Source organism: Siniperca chuatsi, linkage group LG11 (genome assembly GCF_020085105.1).
Source record: "Siniperca chuatsi isolate FFG_IHB_CAS linkage group LG11, ASM2008510v1, whole genome shotgun sequence".
Classification (NCBI taxonomy): domain Eukaryota; kingdom Metazoa; phylum Chordata; class Actinopteri; order Centrarchiformes; family Sinipercidae; genus Siniperca; species Siniperca chuatsi.
The window spans coordinates 3806280-3825395 of NC_058052.1; the positions used below are offsets into that span (position 1 = coordinate 3806280).

The 19116-nt window shown below is 39.0% G+C and overlaps 1 protein-coding gene and 1 long non-coding RNA gene across 8 annotated transcripts in view; one reads left to right on the forward strand and one right to left on the reverse strand.

Moving 5' to 3' along the window:
* The window catches only part of LOC122884730 (coiled-coil domain-containing protein 85A-like), a 42022-nt gene that overhangs the window by 21564 nt on the left and 1342 nt on the right, over window positions 1-19116 (forward strand). For 2 of the 6 annotated variants that reach the window (XM_044215032.1, XM_044215027.1), the window contains exon 3: window positions 9987-10278. The exons of 2 other annotated variants lie outside the window; for them this stretch is intronic. In XM_044215032.1, coding sequence (XP_044070967.1) covers window positions 9987-10019 — 33 coding nt within the window. In that variant the 3' untranslated portion in view covers window positions 10020-10278. Of the gene's footprint in view, window positions 1-1953; window positions 2046-9986; window positions 10279-19116 lie in introns of those variants that run through there. 2 more of the 6 variants (XR_006379951.1, XR_006379950.1) reach the window with 2 other exon arrangements.
* On the reverse strand, window positions 10830-17376 carry LOC122884731. 2 transcript variants are annotated; one of them, XR_006379953.1, is made up of 9 exons: window positions 16691-17367; window positions 15047-15086; window positions 14902-14969; window positions 14651-14711; window positions 14236-14547; window positions 13908-14086; window positions 13517-13685; window positions 12199-12280; window positions 10891-11060 (listed from the first exon to the last, which is right to left on the reverse strand). It is a non-coding gene; the product is annotated as an uncharacterized LOC122884731 (long non-coding RNA). The 2 variants fall into 2 exon arrangements; XR_006379952.1 differs by having other exon boundaries at window positions 10830-11060; window positions 13517-14086; window positions 16691-17376.

Sequence of the window (19116 nt, forward strand, 5' to 3'; positions counted from 1 at the left end):
GATGAGCCCCCATCAATAAGGTTGAAGAGGATGGTCACAATGAGTCACAAGCTTAATCCCTCAATAATCAAATTATCCTAATTCACCAGCAATGTCTTTAGATTTCTTTAATATAATGTGACCATATGGTACGACGTAAATGATGGAAGCCAGGCTTAAACTTCTTTGTTCTCGTTAGCAGTCTGGTTAATCACATGATGTTGTTAATCACACAGTGTTACTGGGAAGTTATATGGATATATTTATCATTTCCCCAATACACTGTTTACCAGACCATTGTGTGTTGAGGTTAAATGTCAGAACTCGCACATTGTGGAACGTGCCCATGTTTCCCAGTGGTGTTTACACTTAGTTCACCCTTTGAAATCAACTTATAAAAGTTGAAATGTTTGACTTTAGAGTTGTTGAGGCTGTTAGTTTTGGTCTTTGTGAAGCTCAACAGCTTCCTTTGGCTCAACCTGATCCTTAGGTCCTCTGAAGTACCCACATTTGCGATTGCCGTCCTTTGGAGAATCCAGCAACAGCTTTGTTATAGACTGGCGACCAGTGTAAACCGCCTCTCATCCAGTCCCCCATGACCCTAAAGGATAAGAGGGTATAGATAATAGATGGTGTATAGATTTGAGAACCCCTACTGGGCATGCTGGGAGATGCCAAAACAAATGACTTGTCAGATGGTACCAGGCCTTTATTTGAAGCAGGCTTATTTTAGAGAGAGGCCTTTATTTCTAATTCCCTCTGTTTGATAATTATATTTGGTCATATTTTAATATGTCTGCTCTGCTCCTGTTATATTTTTGTTACTACATTATGCTGTTAATACAAACTCAACACTTCCTGTATCCATTTCAAATTAAAAGCCATCTAGCATTCAAGTGGACAGAATCCCTTTATTTCCTAACAAGGCTTTTATTGTAAAACATTTGCAGGACTGTGTTGTGAAGAATTCAGTGACTTGCACGGTTAAATTAAAAGCCTACTAGAAATGGGAGGGATTATGCCTTTTTAAACCAGGGGATGGCTTTTAATGTGAAACATATGTGCAGGAAGTGTTGAGTGTAACTGACTGGAACTTAACATTGAATGAAAAACTGAAAAATTAAAGTGACTTGAAATAATTTCCAATTGGTGCATGAAAACAGTATTTCTCTTTGTTAAGAGAAACTCAGAGCAACATAGTGGTGAATATTACATGACTCTGTACTGTACTGGTACAAGTTGTGCTGTGGAAATGTACATTACACTGAATTTAGAAGACAATAGGAAAAAATGAAGTGTTGAGTCTGCATCTACACCTAATGAAAATACAGGCAGATTAGAAAACTGGAGGAGGCTTCTTAAAAAAGTATGATGAAATATACTTATAAAGCAGGGGAAATTAGAAATAAGTCCTGTCTGTTATACAAATAAAGACTTGCTTCTCTCTACAGTTGATGTAAATATAGGCCCTGGCCAATATTTGATCATTTACATTATGTTTCTTATAAGTATTTATAGCAGCACCCTGAACTGTAACTAAACAGGGGATGGTTTGATGTTCCAAGACATCCATCCTCCAAAATTACTTTGCAAAATGAATGAAGCAATGAGGCTTACTTAGCTTCAGGAGCTTTAGTTGTATTGTTAAAGTGTGTGAATAAGTATTTGAATACCAATTAAATTTCAGTGATGGGAAAGCAGTGCTTGAACTGTGATAATTGGACACACTAGCATGGAAAATGAGTTGTGTGAATTATGTACCAATAACCAGGAAAAAAGGGTTGATGCTGATTGAATTTACTGACCATATCCAATCTCTCTACCTTTGTTTTTTCATTCCTTAGATCTAGTCTCATTTTATTAATTTTAGAATTTGACTTCTACTGCAATGATGAAATTTCCCCACAGGCATCATTAAACTTACATCTCATCTCATCTCATTTCAACCATGTGGGTGTGTGTTCTGTCATCCAGCAGTGGTCTATTAGGATGAAGGTCCAGCAGAGCAGTACGAAGGGAGAGTTGGAACAGTCCCCACAATCTGTTCCCCCAGCTAGAGACAAATGGTATTGTATGTCTGGTGACTGTACATACACACACATCTAAAGATGAGCTGAGGATAACAAGAAACACAAGGAGAGGAGAGCACAAGAAGACAGACATGGATGGGGAGGATAGGGTGGGCGACAATAACATAAGGATCTAAGAATAGCAAAATCATCACTATGTTGTTCATTCCATCCAATACTTTTGTTTTGCATGATGTAATGGACCTCCTGGGATGTCTGAAGCTCTGCACATTATTAAAATCCTTGCAGACATGCACCTTCTTACACAATGACACAAGAAGAGAAGATATATCGATCGATATGTCTTTCTGTCATACAACAATATCTAAACATAGCAATATCTAACATTAACTGACATTAGCCCCCATAAGCTACTGGTCATACCAGACCAAATAAAGCTGTAGCTGCAAAACTGAGTGTGCTGAATAGAGCAAGAGTGCATTTTATTTCCTATAAATTCAACTTTTCCTATGTTGGAGGAAGATTCTGTTGTTTCTTTTTTCAAAAGTTACATAGTCTCACTTTAATAGCTTTACTCAGTCCAGTTACTAGGTCCACCTGCTTACTCAGTTGACAACTGAGCATTCTCCATCTGCTGATAAATACTTTGAGATGCAGTTGAAAGCTCTGGAACAAGCTAGCAAGTGGACCTTCAGTTAAGATAGATGAAGCCAGCGATGTTGCATATTCCATGTTTGAAAAAATCTTCATGGCTTCCAAATCAATTTCTGTTAATGCTTTGTCTTTGTTCTCTCATAATGAAACTAAACTATAAACTCAGACATGCTCTCACTTCGTCTTCCCTACCCAATTATCAACCATGGCACATATTGAGGACACAGACACAGTGTATTTAAGAGAGTGTATTTAGAAAGTGGGATATTATGTAGTGGATTATGTTGTTTAGATGACATGGCCTGTGGTGTGATCAGGAGTCCTCCTTTGGATATAAATGTACGGGAACATGATATAACTGTCTTTCCCTCGGCATTAAAGGGTTAAACACACCCACCACGTATCAAGGCTGAGTCCTTACAGCAGCGGCCTGGGTTGGAGTCCGTCCCAGACCCTTTGCTGCATGTCTTTCCCTGCCTTTCCTGTCTCTTTCTACTGTCAGTATCAAATAAAGTGGAAAAGCCAAAAAAAATGGTTAAACACACCTGCTCCTGCTCGTTGTGCCACCTGCAGCACCCTCAGAGATGTAGGCACAAACAGTGTATGTGTCTGAGTGTGTGAGTGACAGGCAGAGATTGAGCAAATGCACCTGTGTTTGATGTTTGATGCATGTGTGAATAGTTTATTCTCCAGGGTTTCAGACACTGCATAGCGTTAGGATATTTTTGAGGATAACGTCGCAGGGCAAATCAACTCCACCCAGCTGATGCGACACCAGCGTACGCCAGGATAGTAATCAAGTGGACCCACTCTCTTGCCGGCTTGCGAACAGCCGGTTTATTCTTCTGGCTTCATTATCTCTCGTGTATCTCTTTAGGCGGCTGGCCAAGGCTTGGAGCCTTTGTTTGGCAGTTTCGAGTGCTTCAGGTATGGGCATCTGGTTGTACTTCTTGGGTACTTGCTTTCTCATTGCACCTCTCTCAGCCTCTGTCAGCTGGCTCACTTCTCTCCGGGCCTCCTTGATTTTTGCCTCCAACCTTCGTTTCCATGGTGGGTATTGTCTCTCATGGCTCCCATGGCTCTTGTAGCCAAGTATCTCTAGGATCACTGCTGCTGAGGCGTATATCAGCTCATTGGTTTCAGTGATGGTTGTGGTAGGGTAGGGATCGCTCTCAATGCTGCATTCACATCTTCTAGGAGACTTTCTGATGGTACTTCACTTAGCCGTTGTAGTTGGCGTCGGGGTTGCCTTGTATTCATCCTCGCCATGATCTTATCTTTCAGGTCAGTCGCTGCCTCGTTCAGCGTGATTTCTCTTGGGGCTTCGTACCCAATCTCTGGTTGGGGAGCTGCTGGTTGCTCCCCTCTGACCTGTAGTCCTGGCTCCCCCTTGCCGTAGCATTTGTGTTGTACCTCGTCAATCTCAAGTTGTGATAGCAGTTGCCGCTTGTGGATGTTGGAACACTGAGCTACTAGTTGCTTCACCGTAAGCCTTGATTGCGGGTTTCGAAGTAACCATTCATCCCACATCCTATGCATGTAACCCCTCTGACTAGGGTTACTGGAGTAGTAGCATTCCAACACACACAGCGAGATGGTCGGGGAGGTAAGCAAAGGTCTCTGGAAAAGTTCAGCTGAAGCTGGCAGCTTGTGTGGGAGTGTTCAAGTACAGGGTGTGTGTGTGTGTGTGTGTGTGTGTGTGTGTGAATGTGTGTGAGTGTGCATGAACTTGTGTAATGTGAGGCTGTGTGTGTGTGTGTGATCATAGGTCCTGTGTTAAGGACAGGCCTGGTAACTAGGCCAACAGCTGCCTCCCTGGCAATTCATCTCCAGTCAGCTTTGAAGCCCTTTTTTCCTATTATTTCATCACAGGAACATTTTGCATTTTAATGGAGCTTATATTCTAGTGCACCGATCATCACAGACGCCACACACTTACTTAAAAATCCTTTGTAAAAGCTTATACATAAAAATACAAGTGTCCAGGTGTTGGGATTCATAATGGTTAAGGGGATTGCACCTACCCACTTGTGTAGGTGCAATCAATTAATTATGGCTATCAGAATTATCAAAATAAATAACTTTAATGAATAAAGTCCTCGGGGGCACCACTCTTCTTAAAAAAGAGAAATGATAGCCAATTAATTGAATCTCATAAAATACACTTGTATTTTCAATTTGGAATTCTGATTATTAATTAAATTAATAACTATAACCAAAATTAGTCAATAGTTAGTAGGTTGAAGGATTTGGAGTTAAACATAGAAGATGTTGGCAAATTATTCACTCTTGTGAAACATTAAAGAAACCAGCATAATTATACACAAGCATTTATTTAAAAGATAAACAAAGCAAAAAAAACAAACAAACAGTCCTTTGCTTAGCGATATACACTGTTACTCTACCCTATGCCCAGCTGTTACGTTACCTGTCTGTGGGAGGGAAAGAAAGGTGGCTTTGGTGCTGCTGTTAGTTGGCAGTCAGTCTGTTGTAGACAAGCCAAGTTGGGAAAAATTGTATTTCCGTTGTGGAAGCGTCTTTTGCTGTGCAGTGTGTGCTTGTAAAGATTGGAGGAAGCTGTCCACTCCGCCTGTGGTTGTCCTTACAGAGTTAACAGCTTGGCGTTAACTTGCTTCGTGCTCCTGTTAGCATGTGACGTTAGGCTTTGTGTGGTAGCTGCTTGCTCAAACTAAACTTGGTTGCAGGGATCTTACGCAGGCTCTTGCGTCACTGCAGTAACATCAAAGAGTTTGGTTCTGCTGCGTGTTTCTGCTCTCAGCATATTACATGGCGGTGCTAGCAGACAACCGTCTGCTGCATGCGAGAGACGAAGCCAGGAAAAAAGAAAAACAAATGATCACAAATTGACCTGGTGACTTCCGGGTCACAGGTCACAGTGGACAATGCTGCGTTCAATGGCTCTCAGGATTGTGGGACAAAAGAGAATGCAGTTTCCTAACAAAAGTTCAGCTAACAGTCACCCAAATGAATGAATTCATCTGTGGAGTCCCAACACAGGTGTAGGCTACAAGGTGTTTTGTATTCAAATAGATGCAGCATATTCACCTTCTGTGTGTGTCTGTGGCAGCGTGGGTGGTTATGATTGTGCACCACAGAAATTAGACTTTGTTTAAATTCAGAAAAGCTGGTGCTCTGGCCCTCGACCACCTATTGTGTGTGTGTGTATGTGCATGTGTGTCTGCCCTTTAATGGTTGACAGAAGGCCAGTTCTCTCGTTCAAAGAGATCCTCAGTTTCTGTTATCTCTATTCCATCTTTCCTCAGCAAAAAAAGAAAAAAAATGACATTGCAGAACAAAATGCTGGAAAACTCTCACTCACACATTATCCTTCTCTTTCTTTCGCCCGATACACTCTTCTCTTCCTCCATCCATCACTCTCTCTGACACACACAGTGAGGTGCACTGAAGAGAAGCAGAGCTCACAGCTGTGTGAACCAGCCCAGAGGCTTGTCCTTCTCTCTCTCTCTCTCTCTCTCTCTCTGTCTAACAGCCTGGAGACACAACCAGAGGCATAAACAGGTCAACATCAGAACAAAGGCAGTATGAATGTATGAGAAAGAGAGAAGAGAGGTCTAACACAGGTTTATTGAAAGAACACACACACACACACACACACACACACACAGACAGACTGTGTTTGAGGGTTGATAAATGACCATAGTCAGTGTTCAGCTTCTCTTACTCTCCACAGCTCCTCTACCACATGGTCACTTCGAGTTGTACACGTACAGCAGGCCTCTAGTTTCACTGTGGTAAACTGGCAGAAACAGCTCATTATGCCGCAGCAGTGTGTGCTCACTGCAGTCCTAACAGAATCTCCCTTTTGCACACTGGTACACACTGCCACGCTGGGTTTGGTCAACTTGATGTGGATGTGTTGAATATGAATATTCTGCCTACACTGTTCAGCTTTGACTAGTGCAGCAGCACCTGTGACAAACGAATGGCAGACAAATCTTCCTTGTTATCTGGAGAACCTCTGACCAGGATGTACAGAATTTCTATAAGAGATTCGATACATTAACACAAATCTTTATTGCACATATTCTTAATACTGTTAACATTTGTCCTTATTTGTCAATATTTTGCACATTCCATTTTCGTTTTAAACACTGTACAGCTCTTTTCAATTTAAAACATATGTTTTTTACTGTAAATTTCTATTTTATAATTAAGATTCTTGACTTGCACTTGTTTCTTTTTCCTTTTCGCCTATGTTTATTGTGACTGTTATGCACCAAAATACAGAAACAGAAAAGGCAGTCCATACAGGCAAACAGATCCAAAAAGGAGCAGAGAAAAGTAAAACAAAACAGGCAATAGTCCAAAACAGGCAGGTAACAATGGATGAACAGAAAACAGGTTAGAGAACAAGACATGTAGCACATGGCAACTCTAATCCAATACAATCCAATGTCAAATTCAGCGAATATTTTCTGTCTATTTTGTGTGTGTGTGCTGAAAAAAAATCTGGTGTTTGTATATAACCCTGGCTAAATGGGAAACAAAGTGGCTCAGACCAAGCCACACAACACTATTCCAGCCATGATTTGTGTCAGGTAATGTTATTGTGGTAGTTTAAGGTTTTTCATTTTCTGTTTTATTTTGTAGTATTCTCCTTCCCTTGTGTTGTCTTGTGGTTTTACTTCCTGGCTTTGTTTTCCCTCCAGTTTTGATTGTTGGCCCTTCCTTAATTGTTTGCACCTGTGTGTTGTTGTCTCACTTCCCCTAGGGTATTTAGTCCATGTCTCTGTCTTTGTTCAGTGCTGGTCCTGCCTGGAGTGTTGCTGTTTGGGGCACCTTTTGTTGTACCTGGTTCCAGTGCCCTGGTATTTTTTCAGTGAATTCTGTTTTGGATTCTTTGTCTCCCGTGGACCTTGGTTGAATTCTGGATTTTTGTAATTTGCCTGCTCCCTAGTGATCTGTTTGCCACCTTGGACTCACTTCCTTGCTTCCACCACTGCCAGCCGGTAACCTATCTGCCTTTTGCCTGTTTGTTTACCTGTCTGCCTACCAGTCTGCCTGTACCTGCCTGTAAACCGCATCACCCTTAATAAACACTGTAGCCATCCGGCTACTTCACCCTGATACTGCTTCCTGGTCATCTGCTTTTGGGTCCACATGCCAGTACACAGCACAACATACGACAGTTATGACTTGCCCATGGACATTAAACTTACTTTCTAGTTTGCTGTTGTTGTGATGTTTGCTATAGTAGCAGGAGAGATGTGAGTATCACTGTCTAGCTTTGACTTTGCAGCAGCAACTGTAGGGACAGTTTGCTAAACCACAACCTAGCTAACGTTAGTTATATTACTTGCTGTATTATTCGCTCTTTAACATGGTATTTGTCATGGTATGCGATTGCTCCAGAATCGCATACCCGACCTTCAAGGAAACATGAGACTTTTGCAGGTACGTTAAATGTTTCCTCATTGTGTTGGTAAACACTTAAGCAGCATTGTTTCTTTCAAAAAATGCAGTGAGTACGGAAAGTATTCAGACCCCCCTTTTTTTTAATTTTTCACTGTTTCATTGCAGCCATTTGCTAAAATCAAATTCATTTTCTCATTAATGTACACTCAGCACCCCATCTTGACAAACTGAAATGTAGAAATTTATGCCATTTACTAAACTGAAATATCACATGGTCATAAGTGTTCAGACCCTTTGCTCAGTATTGAGTAGAAGCACCCTTTTGAGCTAGTACAGCCATGAGTCTTCTTGGGAATGATACAAGTTTTTCACACCTGGATTTGGGGATCCTCTGCCATTCGTCCTTGCAGATCCTTTCCAGTTCCGTCAGGTTGATGGTGGACAGCCATTTTCAGGTCTCCAGAGATGCTCAATTGGGTTTAGGTCAAGGCTCTGGCTGGGCCAGTCAAGAATGGTCAGAGTTGTTCCGAAGCCACTCCTTTGTTATTTTAGCTGTGTGCTTAGGGTCATTGTCTTGTTGGAAGGTGAACCTTCGGCCCAATCGGAGGTCCTGAGCACTCTGGAAGAGGTTTTCTTCCAGGATCTCTCTGTACTTGGCTGCATTAATCTTTCATTCAATTGCAACCAATCGTCCTGTCCCTGCAGCTGGAAAAATACCCCCATACGACCATGTTTCACTGTTGGGATTGTATTGGGCAGGTGATGAGCAGTGCCTAGTTTTCTCCACACATACCGCTTAGAATTAACGCCAAAAAGTTCAAAGGTTCAGAGGATCTTATTTCTCAGTCTGGGAGTCCATGTGTTTTTTTTGTTTTTGTTTTTTGGCAAACTCTATGCAGGCTTTCATGTTTTGTATGGTGGCCGGGAAGTGCAAAACATTAAGTGTGAAACACTTTTACGAAGCTCAAGACAAATTTACATTTTGGAAAACATTTTTACCTATCATAAAACACAATTACATGGGAAAAACACTTACCAGTCTCGAAACAAATTTACAATGACAATTCTTCACGGAAACGGAATGTACCATACACCGGAAGTGACACAGTGAAAGGTGGTGTTGGTGAGTGCGGTAAATTTGTGTTGTGGAGTTAATGGCGTAAATACAGTTTATGGTGACCGAACATGGACTGCGGCCGAGGGATGTTTTGTGGCAAACACGTGAGCAGCTTAACGTTGTTTTGCTTTGTGTGGTCGTTTGGAGCTTTGAAAGGACGCGGACCAGACATACTTCAATGTGTTCAATATTTTAACGAGGGCCACTCGTACGCTGTAATCGTGGACATGTCAAGTCTACACGGTGTAAATATCAGCTTGAGGACTCTTAAAAGTAAACTGAACAAAGCCGGGTTGTACTGCAGAAAGGATTATTCCTCTCCAAACTCCGTGAGTAACGCCATAAGATTGGAACTTCATGGACCTGGACAACTATTTGGCTACCGCACAATGTGGCAGGTACTTAAAGTACAATTTTCGAGTGAAGAGAGATGATGTGATGAATTTGCCCTGGGAGCTTAATCCTCGATGGTGTGAGAGCAGAACACGCAGAAGGTTTACAAGAAGAACCTACCACTCAATGGAACCTAACTATGTGTGGCACGCAGATGGCTATGATAAACTTAAGCCATTCGGTTTGGCCATATCGGGATGCATAGATGGATTTTCACGTAAAGTACTGTGGCTTGAATGTGGACCAACAAATAACCCAACAGTGATTGCTCACTATTTCATGTCATGTGTACGAAACCTCGGTGTCATCCCCATGAGACTGAGGACTGTTTCATTACGACTAACCTTTGATTTTATTATTCAAACTTATGTTTATATGCTTAAAAGTATAACTACAATTTGTATCAATTTCTATAGGTCTCTGTTCTGGATGGAGTTTGCAGACCTTAGAGAAGCCGGATACTTCAACGGGAGTCATGAGCACCAGTGCCTATTGAGATATTGCTTTGGTGATGTTATTCAGAAGGACTTGGATGAGTGTGTGAGACTGTGGAACAGTCACAGGATTCGCCCTTCTAGAACAGCAGCATGTCCAGGAGGAGTGCCCAATGAACTATTACTTACCACACAGGTGATACATTGGTAATAAACAGATAAAAGTATTATTCTGACGTTTTGGCTTAAATGAAAAGAAATACTTAGGTTTGGCTCCAGAGACTGTGGATTTCAAATTGAACAGGCTGAACTGGATGCCCTTCCTGAGGCTAGCTCGTCAATGACTCCTTGTGGGGACCCAAACATGCAGGAGTACTTGGACTTTGCCATGGAACACAATCAGTTACAGAAGCCAGAGAACTGGAAGTCTGCATCAGAACTGTACATGAAACTAAGAAATGGCTCAGCTATGAAATGATCAAAAAGGGAGGGTTTTCTATAGTGGTGGAATACTATTGTCTGTCTGAACACAATGTTTATGAATCTGTCACCCACAGCTTAATTGTTAAGTCTGAAGTAAATTAATCAAAAATAGTAATAAGTATTTATTAAATTTTTCTTGAACTACTTGTTTCTTTATCTAAAAGTGATTCACAGAGGGATCCCAGTTTGAGAGTCACGAATCTAAAACATTTTCAAAATGTTAACAGTGAGAAAAACCATGCTCACATACTGTTACATTATAAAAACAATTTGGGCAACTACACTTAAAGTGAACCTACAACAACAACAACATTTTCAGAGTCTTAACTCTAGGGTTTATCCATCATTTAGCTTAAAAAACAGCCAAATCCTGGACTATTTTGAATTCCAAAGTTCATTTATGACTTAAAGTGTATGAGTCTAGGAGTGGTAATTTCAAGGGGTTTGTACCTGTATTCGCAGAGTCATCCAGGAACTCTATTTGTGGCAGTGGTTCCAAGCCAGATGGGGGAAGTGAAGACAGCCCAGTAGCAAACATCAAAACATCTTCCACAGACACAGCAGCTTGGCCTTCTGCAAAGAAAAACAATTCAGATACATAATTAGGGGTTCAAGCTCAAAGAGCTGAAACCCTATTGTAATTGTACCGATTTTTATTATTAGGGTTTTTTATTATAAGTTTTCCAGCCTGTAATCACGTGATGCATATCAGTTGATAGATATCCTCATACTGAACAACTTTGCCTGAAGTACTACTGCTGTCAGTCAAATTGTTCATCAGAAATTCACTATCATCTTAAAAACCTACTTGCGCGAACTAGTCCTAGATATTATCGCAACCAAACCAGTGCAGTACAATTCTCTGGACTCTCTAGATCAATAATTATCTAAAAAAAAAAAAAAGTTGAATTTTACCATTTGGGTAGCCATAACAGGGTCATTTAGAAAATGGGCGTGGCAAAACACTCAAAAGCCTATAAATCCTAAACGAAAACTCAGAACTTCACAAAAATTGGTGAGCATGAGACATAACATTCTAAAGCAGTGGTTCTCAACTCCAGTCCTCAGAACCCACTGCTCTGCACATTTTGTATGTCTCTCTTATCTGACACACTCAGTTCATGGAGCTCTCTCCTTGAGAGCTGATGATCTGAATCAGGTGCATTAAATAAGGGAGACTTACAAAATGTGCATAGCAGTGGGTCCCGAGGACTGGAGTTGAGAACCACTGTTCTAAAGAAGCATGCAAAATTTCATGGAGATCGGACCATAGGTGGCACTATAACTTTCAAAAAGTTTTGAAAAATATATAATTCCTATGGTAAATTGCCATAGGAAAAAAAAAATTGTAATTTGTGTTTATTCACCTGCAAGAGCTTATTGTTATGTTTTTAGGACACGCCAATAAGCTCTTGCAGGTGACTTAAGTAAAGCTCACACAAGCAGCTGTGCACATCTAATAAATACAAACATACATAAATATTTAAAAAATAGAAATAAGTGATGTACCAAAGTGTCAGCTCGATTGAATTCAGTGTACTGGTCTTTTCTGTGATTTAGGTGGTTACGTTACTGCTAAATAAAACTTAATGTCTTTTGACGGTTATGTGCTTAAAGGCCGGAAATGCTTGAACCCCGATAAATGCTGCTTGCAACTTTAATTTCCATGTTTTCTTAACTAGTTATAAAAAAACAAATAAAACGAACAAACCTTCACAATCAAGGAGATTAGAAAGTAGAGTGTTGCTGTAGTGCAGTCAAAAACCTCCAGGGTTGAAAGACCCTCCCTGAATCTACAGAGTGAACAAAAACATTGTTTCACTGCTGTGTAGTGGCAACTGAATTTAAATTAAAGACCATTAAATATTCTTTTCTCTACAATTACTATCCACCTTAACAAACATACATTTGGGGGGAAAAAAATGGTTGTGTTGAAAATTGATTTAAAGAACCCTGTTTTCACATTGCACATTAAAAGTTAATTGTTACAAACTAAGTATTACACACAGAAACAGAAGACTGGAATGACACAGATGGCTGGGTGGCTTGACCACTTACAGTCTACATGCCCCACGCACTTTTTCAAAACTTTGTGTTATAGATTCAATTCAAACTGTTTTTTAGAAATTGTAGCCAATTTAATAATAAAAAAAAGAAATATCACATTCACATAAGTTAATGAACCCTTTTCTCAGTATGCTGTTGAACCACCTTTGGAATAATTCCAGCCTGGATTCCTTGTGTATGAAGCTTCAGGCTTTACACACCCATCAACATCAGCACACACTTATATCTGATTTTATATTATATCTGCTTTTACATTATATAATAACCTATATAACCCTTTAATTCAATTTTATTTATAGTATCAAATCATAAGAGTCATCTCAAGACACTTTACAGATAGAGTGTGGTCTAGACCTACTCTAGTATACAAAGACCCAACAATTCTAGTAATTCCCACCACACCAATCAGGGCAGGAATAGATTCAGATGTAAATGACACTGGCACAGTATGGAGCAGGTGGTTGGATAAACAGCAGCAAGTCATCAAGGGTTTGATGGATCAAGTGAGCCTCAAACCATCACTCTGCTGCCAGATGTGCAGTAGAGGTGGATGGATCACTTTAAGGGGTAACTGGAGTGATTTTCCTCTTGAACTCAGACTGGAGGAGTTAGTCAGGAGGAAAAACCTGAGATCTAATTTCTGTTTTTGCTTTGTCATTATGATGTATTCTGTGTAGATTGTTGAGGAAAAAGATTAATATCTATTTTAAATTGAATCTATAAAAAAAAAAAAAAGTGTAGACTTAATGAAGGCACTGTAGTTTGACAAGGCACAGAATGAAGAGACATCACATATCAGTTGAAATACACTAAGTTACAAATTCTGCCACAGTGACAAAATGGTAACGGATATACATGCTTGCATAAACCAAAGATGGGGACCCTGAGGTATTTCAAATAAAAAAAAATTCTTATATAAATACATAAAAAAGAAAATCTCATCACTACAAATATCATCTTACCTGTCAATTACAGATGAGTTGCAGTCAATAACATACCATTGGAGGTAGTCTGAAACAATTTATTTTCTTCCACAGTAGCCACATGTCTCAGACAACCTGCTGTCTGTAACATTGTGCTGTGTCTCATCATACATTCGTGCAGAGCATCCAATGAAGCAGCATTCTCAAGCTGAAACACATGAAAAGGGGCATAAACACCCCAGTCAATAACTGTAAGCACTGTATCTCTTTTTTTTAATGATACATACACAGCATAGTGTAATCTTACACCATCAAAAATAATAAATTAATAAAACAAATTCTGTACTGGATATAGGAAGTAAACACTGTCTCAAAACACTGCAGGAACTATGTAAAACCCTGCCCTACCATACCCTTATGCTATTCTCACCTCTTGCGAAGCTTTCCCTATTTCTTCATCAGTTATTAAGTTAATTGGTGCTTTGAATGAAGGCTGGCCTGCAAGATAATGTACAAGATCTTTCGACAGGAAATGGGGTCCTGGACCTCCATGCACAACTGACACAGCAATCATCTTTCCTGCCAGGTAGTATTCATCCTCCTTAACAGCTGTGAATGAATTCATATTGCAAAATTAAAACAATGCATTATATACTGTAATATACAAGCATTTGTCATGTGATATATATGGTCAATGATCATTAACCAACCATTTACTAATGGTTGGCCTATAGTACACATCTAACCCATATGCATACCATTTGCATTGTAGACCAAGAATCGATGCCCTTCTGGTCCATCAAAAATGGGCCGGTCTTTTAGGTGTTTCATTAACAGAGTTAAAAACTCTCGTCTTGGACCACCAGTGTCAATTCCCTCTTCCAGAACACCAGTATCATCAGTAAATCTGACCAGCATGTCACAGGTTTCAGAATATGTTGTACGCTTGAAACCTCTGACTGCCCCATCCCAAACATTAGCCCTTGAGATGTTGAACCGGCTGACTCTTATGATCAATAGGAAGTGACAGGTTTGCTATGATGTCAGGTAATGTAATGTCCGTCTCCTCCCTGTAATGACAAAAAGTGACTTAATTTGTGGATATTCCAGATATACCACAACTATTGTACAGTGAAAAAACAGGAGTGCTATAGTCAAAAGCTGTCATATTACATTGCTGTGTGGCTCTTCCTCCTCTTGCTCAACATTTGGTGAATACAGGTCTGTGTATTTACTGTTGGGAAATAAATAATAATAAGTTATTATTAATTATTATTATTATTATTATTATTATTATTATTATTTCCATGTTAAAACAAAAATGTCCTCCCCATGTAATCAGTTAAATAAATTTAAATTATGTCAGTCATTATGATTTATTTTATTTATTTATTTTTTATTTTATTTTATTTTTTTAAATTTACCTGTAGCAAGAAGTTTTTTCTTGATTTTTTTCAAGTGGATCCAGATCCTCAGCATCAGATATTACTATCTGGGGGAAAAAAAGATTAAAATGTCTGAAACAACACTGAAAGCAAGAAATGTCATGGTGCCAGTCTGCCTTATTACCTGTCCTGGCTGAATTGTTGCTAAATGTCCTGGTGCATCTCTGAAACATGATAAAACATAAAAATTATTAGCTCCATGATAAAGGCTATAATGTAGTTTTGAGTAAAAGGTAGTAGTAGAGGGAACAGAAAGATTAAAAAAAAAAAAGATTATTTTGTTAGAAAATACCATATGTGTAATGTGATTTATGTTTCAAGTTCAGAGCGAATTCTCTGATCACATCAACAACTTAAAGATAGATTTAAAAGTACTCTCATGCAATTTGGCATCTAGCCTTTGTCAGCAAGTCAAACGGATGAAATGAGAGACAATGGGTCTTTTCTTGTGGCCAAGGTGTTCTGGGCTAGAGTGGGTGTTTTAGACATCTTAAACCCAGCAGGTGTCCTTCAGGCCTACAGTCAAATCATGTAAACATTATGTATACATCAAGACACAGCCAAGATTCCTATTGGTTGATTACCACTAGAAAAAAAACAAAACCATTGTCTTTCATTACCCCCCCCCCCCACACACACTTCATTCTCACGTTTTTTTTTGGTTTTGTTTTTAAAAATTTGTCATTTGTGTTTATTCACCTGCAAGAGCTTATTGTTATGTTTTTAGGACACGCCAATAAGCTCTTGCAGGTGACTTAAGTAAAGCTCACACAAGCAGCTGTGCACATCTAATAAATACAAACATACATAAATATTTAAAAAATAGAAATAAGTGATGTACCAAAGTGTCAGCTCGATTGAATTCAGTGTACTGGTCTTTTCTGTGATTTAGGTGGTTACATTACTGCTAAATAAAACTTAATGTCTTTTGACGGTTATGTGCTTAAAGGCCGGAAATGCTTGAACCCCGATAAATGCTGCTTGCAACTTTAATTTCCATGTTTTCTTAACTAGTTATAAAAAAACAAATAAAACGAACAAACCTTCACAATCAAGGAGATTAGAAAGTAGAGTGTTGCTGTAGTGCAGGTATCATCCACTGAAAAAAAACAAAAAAAAAACAAAAACAAACATTATCTATCCTCCAGCAGAGTATCAAAATATGTAAAAAATATTGAATCATGAGATCCACTAACCTCTAGTGTTTTTCTAGAGCAAATGAAAAAAGTGATCCTGTAATATGCCTTTCCTATTTCCTTTTTATATTCTGCCAATTTGAATGGCCTTTCTGACCCAGGCACATGGATCACCACTGAGCAGTCTGGATACAAAAGGACATAAGGTCCTTCGTGCATGTCTTTGTTAAATGTTCTTATTTTCTGTACAGCTTGTTTCAGTAGATCAGGTGCTGCTACCTCCGGGTCTGCAAATAACAGGAGTGTTTTCCCTCTTAGAGGTTTTAAAAGCGGTTCCATCAGTTTCATGTGGCACCATCAATCCTACATTTATCTAGTAAAATAACAAAGATATATAATTAATGTATACATAGGTAAAATAAATACACACAAATTATATATATATATATATATATATATATATATATATATATATATATATATATATATATATATATATATATATATATATATATATATATATATATATATATATATATATATATATATATATATATATATATATATATATATATATATATATAAATAAATAAAGCATTGCAAAATTGTATAGGACAGCCAGTACAACATACCTGGACATGTTTTCTGTCTTTAGGCTTAAATCTTCCTTTTGGCCCATAGTTAAAAGACTGCCATTCTTTTGACTTCAAGCTTTTGTACTCCATGAACTGTTTGTATGATGGGCATGGTTGTTCTGCTAAAATGGACAGAGTTCCGTTTCAAAATGGTTTCAAAACACACATGGCCTCAGATGGCTAGCGTTTTGCTACATTAAAAAAAACAAAAAAAAAAAAAAACAAAAAAAACACAAACAAACTTACTTTGCTTAGCACTGTCCGGCTGTCGAGACATCCCCTGTGTTTCCGTCTGGTCCGCGTCCTTTTGTAAAGGAAAACCACGTTAAGCTGCTCATGCGTTTGCCGCAAAACATCCCTCGGTCGCAGTCCATGTTCGGTCACTATAAACTTTATTTACGCCATTAACTCCACAACACAAATTTATCGTGCTCACCAACAACACCACCTTTCACCGTGTCACTTCCGGTGTATGGTACATTCCCTTTCCGTGAAGAATCTGTCATTGTAAATTTGTTTCAGGACTGGTAAAAGTTTTTCCCATGTAATTGTGTTTTATGATAGGTAAAAATGTTTTCCAAAATGTAAATTTGTCTCGAGCTTTGTAAAAGTGTTTCACACTTTGTAATAATGTTTTGCACTTCCCGGCCACCGTAGTTTTGCACTGAGGAGAGGCTTCCATCAGGCCACTCTGCCATAAAGCTGCAGTGATAGTTGACTTTCTGGAACTTTCTCCCATCTCCCTACTGCATCTCTGGAGTTCAGCCACAGTGATCTTTGAGTTCTTCTTTACCTCTTTCATCAAGGCTCTTCTCCCACGATTGCTCAGTTTGGCTGGAAGGCCAGGTCTAGGAAGAGTTCTGATCGTCCCAAACTTCTTCCATTTAAGGATTATGGAGGCCACTGTGCTCTTAGGAACCTTGAGTGCTGCAGAAATTCTTTTGTAACTTTGGCCAGATCCATGCCTTGCTACAATTCTGTCTCTGAGCTCCTTGGGCAGTTCCTTCGACCTCATGATTCTCATTTGTTCTGACATGCACTGTGAGCTGTAAGGTCTTATATAGACAGGTGTGTGCCTTTCCTAATCAAGTCCAATCAGTTTAATTAAACACAGCTGGACTCCAATGAAGGAGTAGAACCATCTCAAGGAGGATCAGAAGAAATGGACAGCATGTGAGTTAAATATGAGTGTCACAGCAAAGGGTCTGAATACTTAGTGATATTTCAGTTTCTTTTTTTAAAAATTGGTAAAAAATTCTACATTTGTTTTTTCTGTCAAGATGGGGTGCTGAGTGTACATTAATGATACATAAAATGAACTTTGATTTTAGCAAATGGCTGCAATGAAACAAAGAGTGAAAAATTTAAAGGGGTCTGAATACTTTCCGTACCCACTGTATTTGCTGTTGCAAATTCATTGTATATGAACACAATTTTTAAGAGACAGTTGAATCTTGAGATAGTGGGATCTGGTTATTTATTTAAATTGAAGCGCCAGAGAAGGAAAATTCAACACCTCTGCCTTTCTTGTTTGAATTGTGGTACCAAAGCTTGAGTTATAAGACGTCGTCCGTTTAGCTCCCAAAATCCAAATCGTTATCAAGCTTGCTCCTCCTATGATGTAAAAGAAAATGCTAAAGTCTCAGTTACTTGGGACAATCTCGTCATTTCTCACAGTCCTGTAGTATTTCTCTCAGCAGTATCAGTGCTATTTTTCATGGAAGTGCTGAAAAAGTTTGGTTCTGTTTGTCTACAAGAGACAACTGCCATTATCCTCTGACAGTTGTAACCACCAGTGAACTGATACTGTAACTAAAGCCAATCCGATCTGTAAATGAGACATACTGCAAAAAAAATAAATTATTCAGGTTTATCCATATATGGACAGGCCTGAGTATATCACTGAAAAAAAGACCACTGGTGAGAAACAGCATTATCACAATTTTATCCAATCAACATTCATCTCCAGTGAGAGAAATGTTTGTGTGATGTGTAAAACACTGACCAGTTTGTTTTACAGATAATGATACATTGTCTTCTTACCTCATCAAACTGAGTTGACACCCTTGTCTAAAACACTTGCTCTCTGTTGCTTCTACAAAAGAGCTGCTGGCAGTGACACAGCAGAACTGACCAGCAATTTAGATTACAGCAAATTTTTTCCACTAATTAGTGTAATTATGTGTGGTACAGTGACAATATTGGGTGTGGCTGGCTCTGTTCCTACCATTCAGCTGTAAGTGTGCTGCTGAGATACAGAACGTCAACATATTAGACATACAGTACGTTTTCTCTTTGATAGTTCATTATTATAATTACTAGCCTAATTAGTAGCCTATCAAGATACAGACCTTGACTGTGAAGCCTCTCTCTTACCTGAATGGATACGAATTTTAAAAACACATTTTACAGCCAGAACAGAT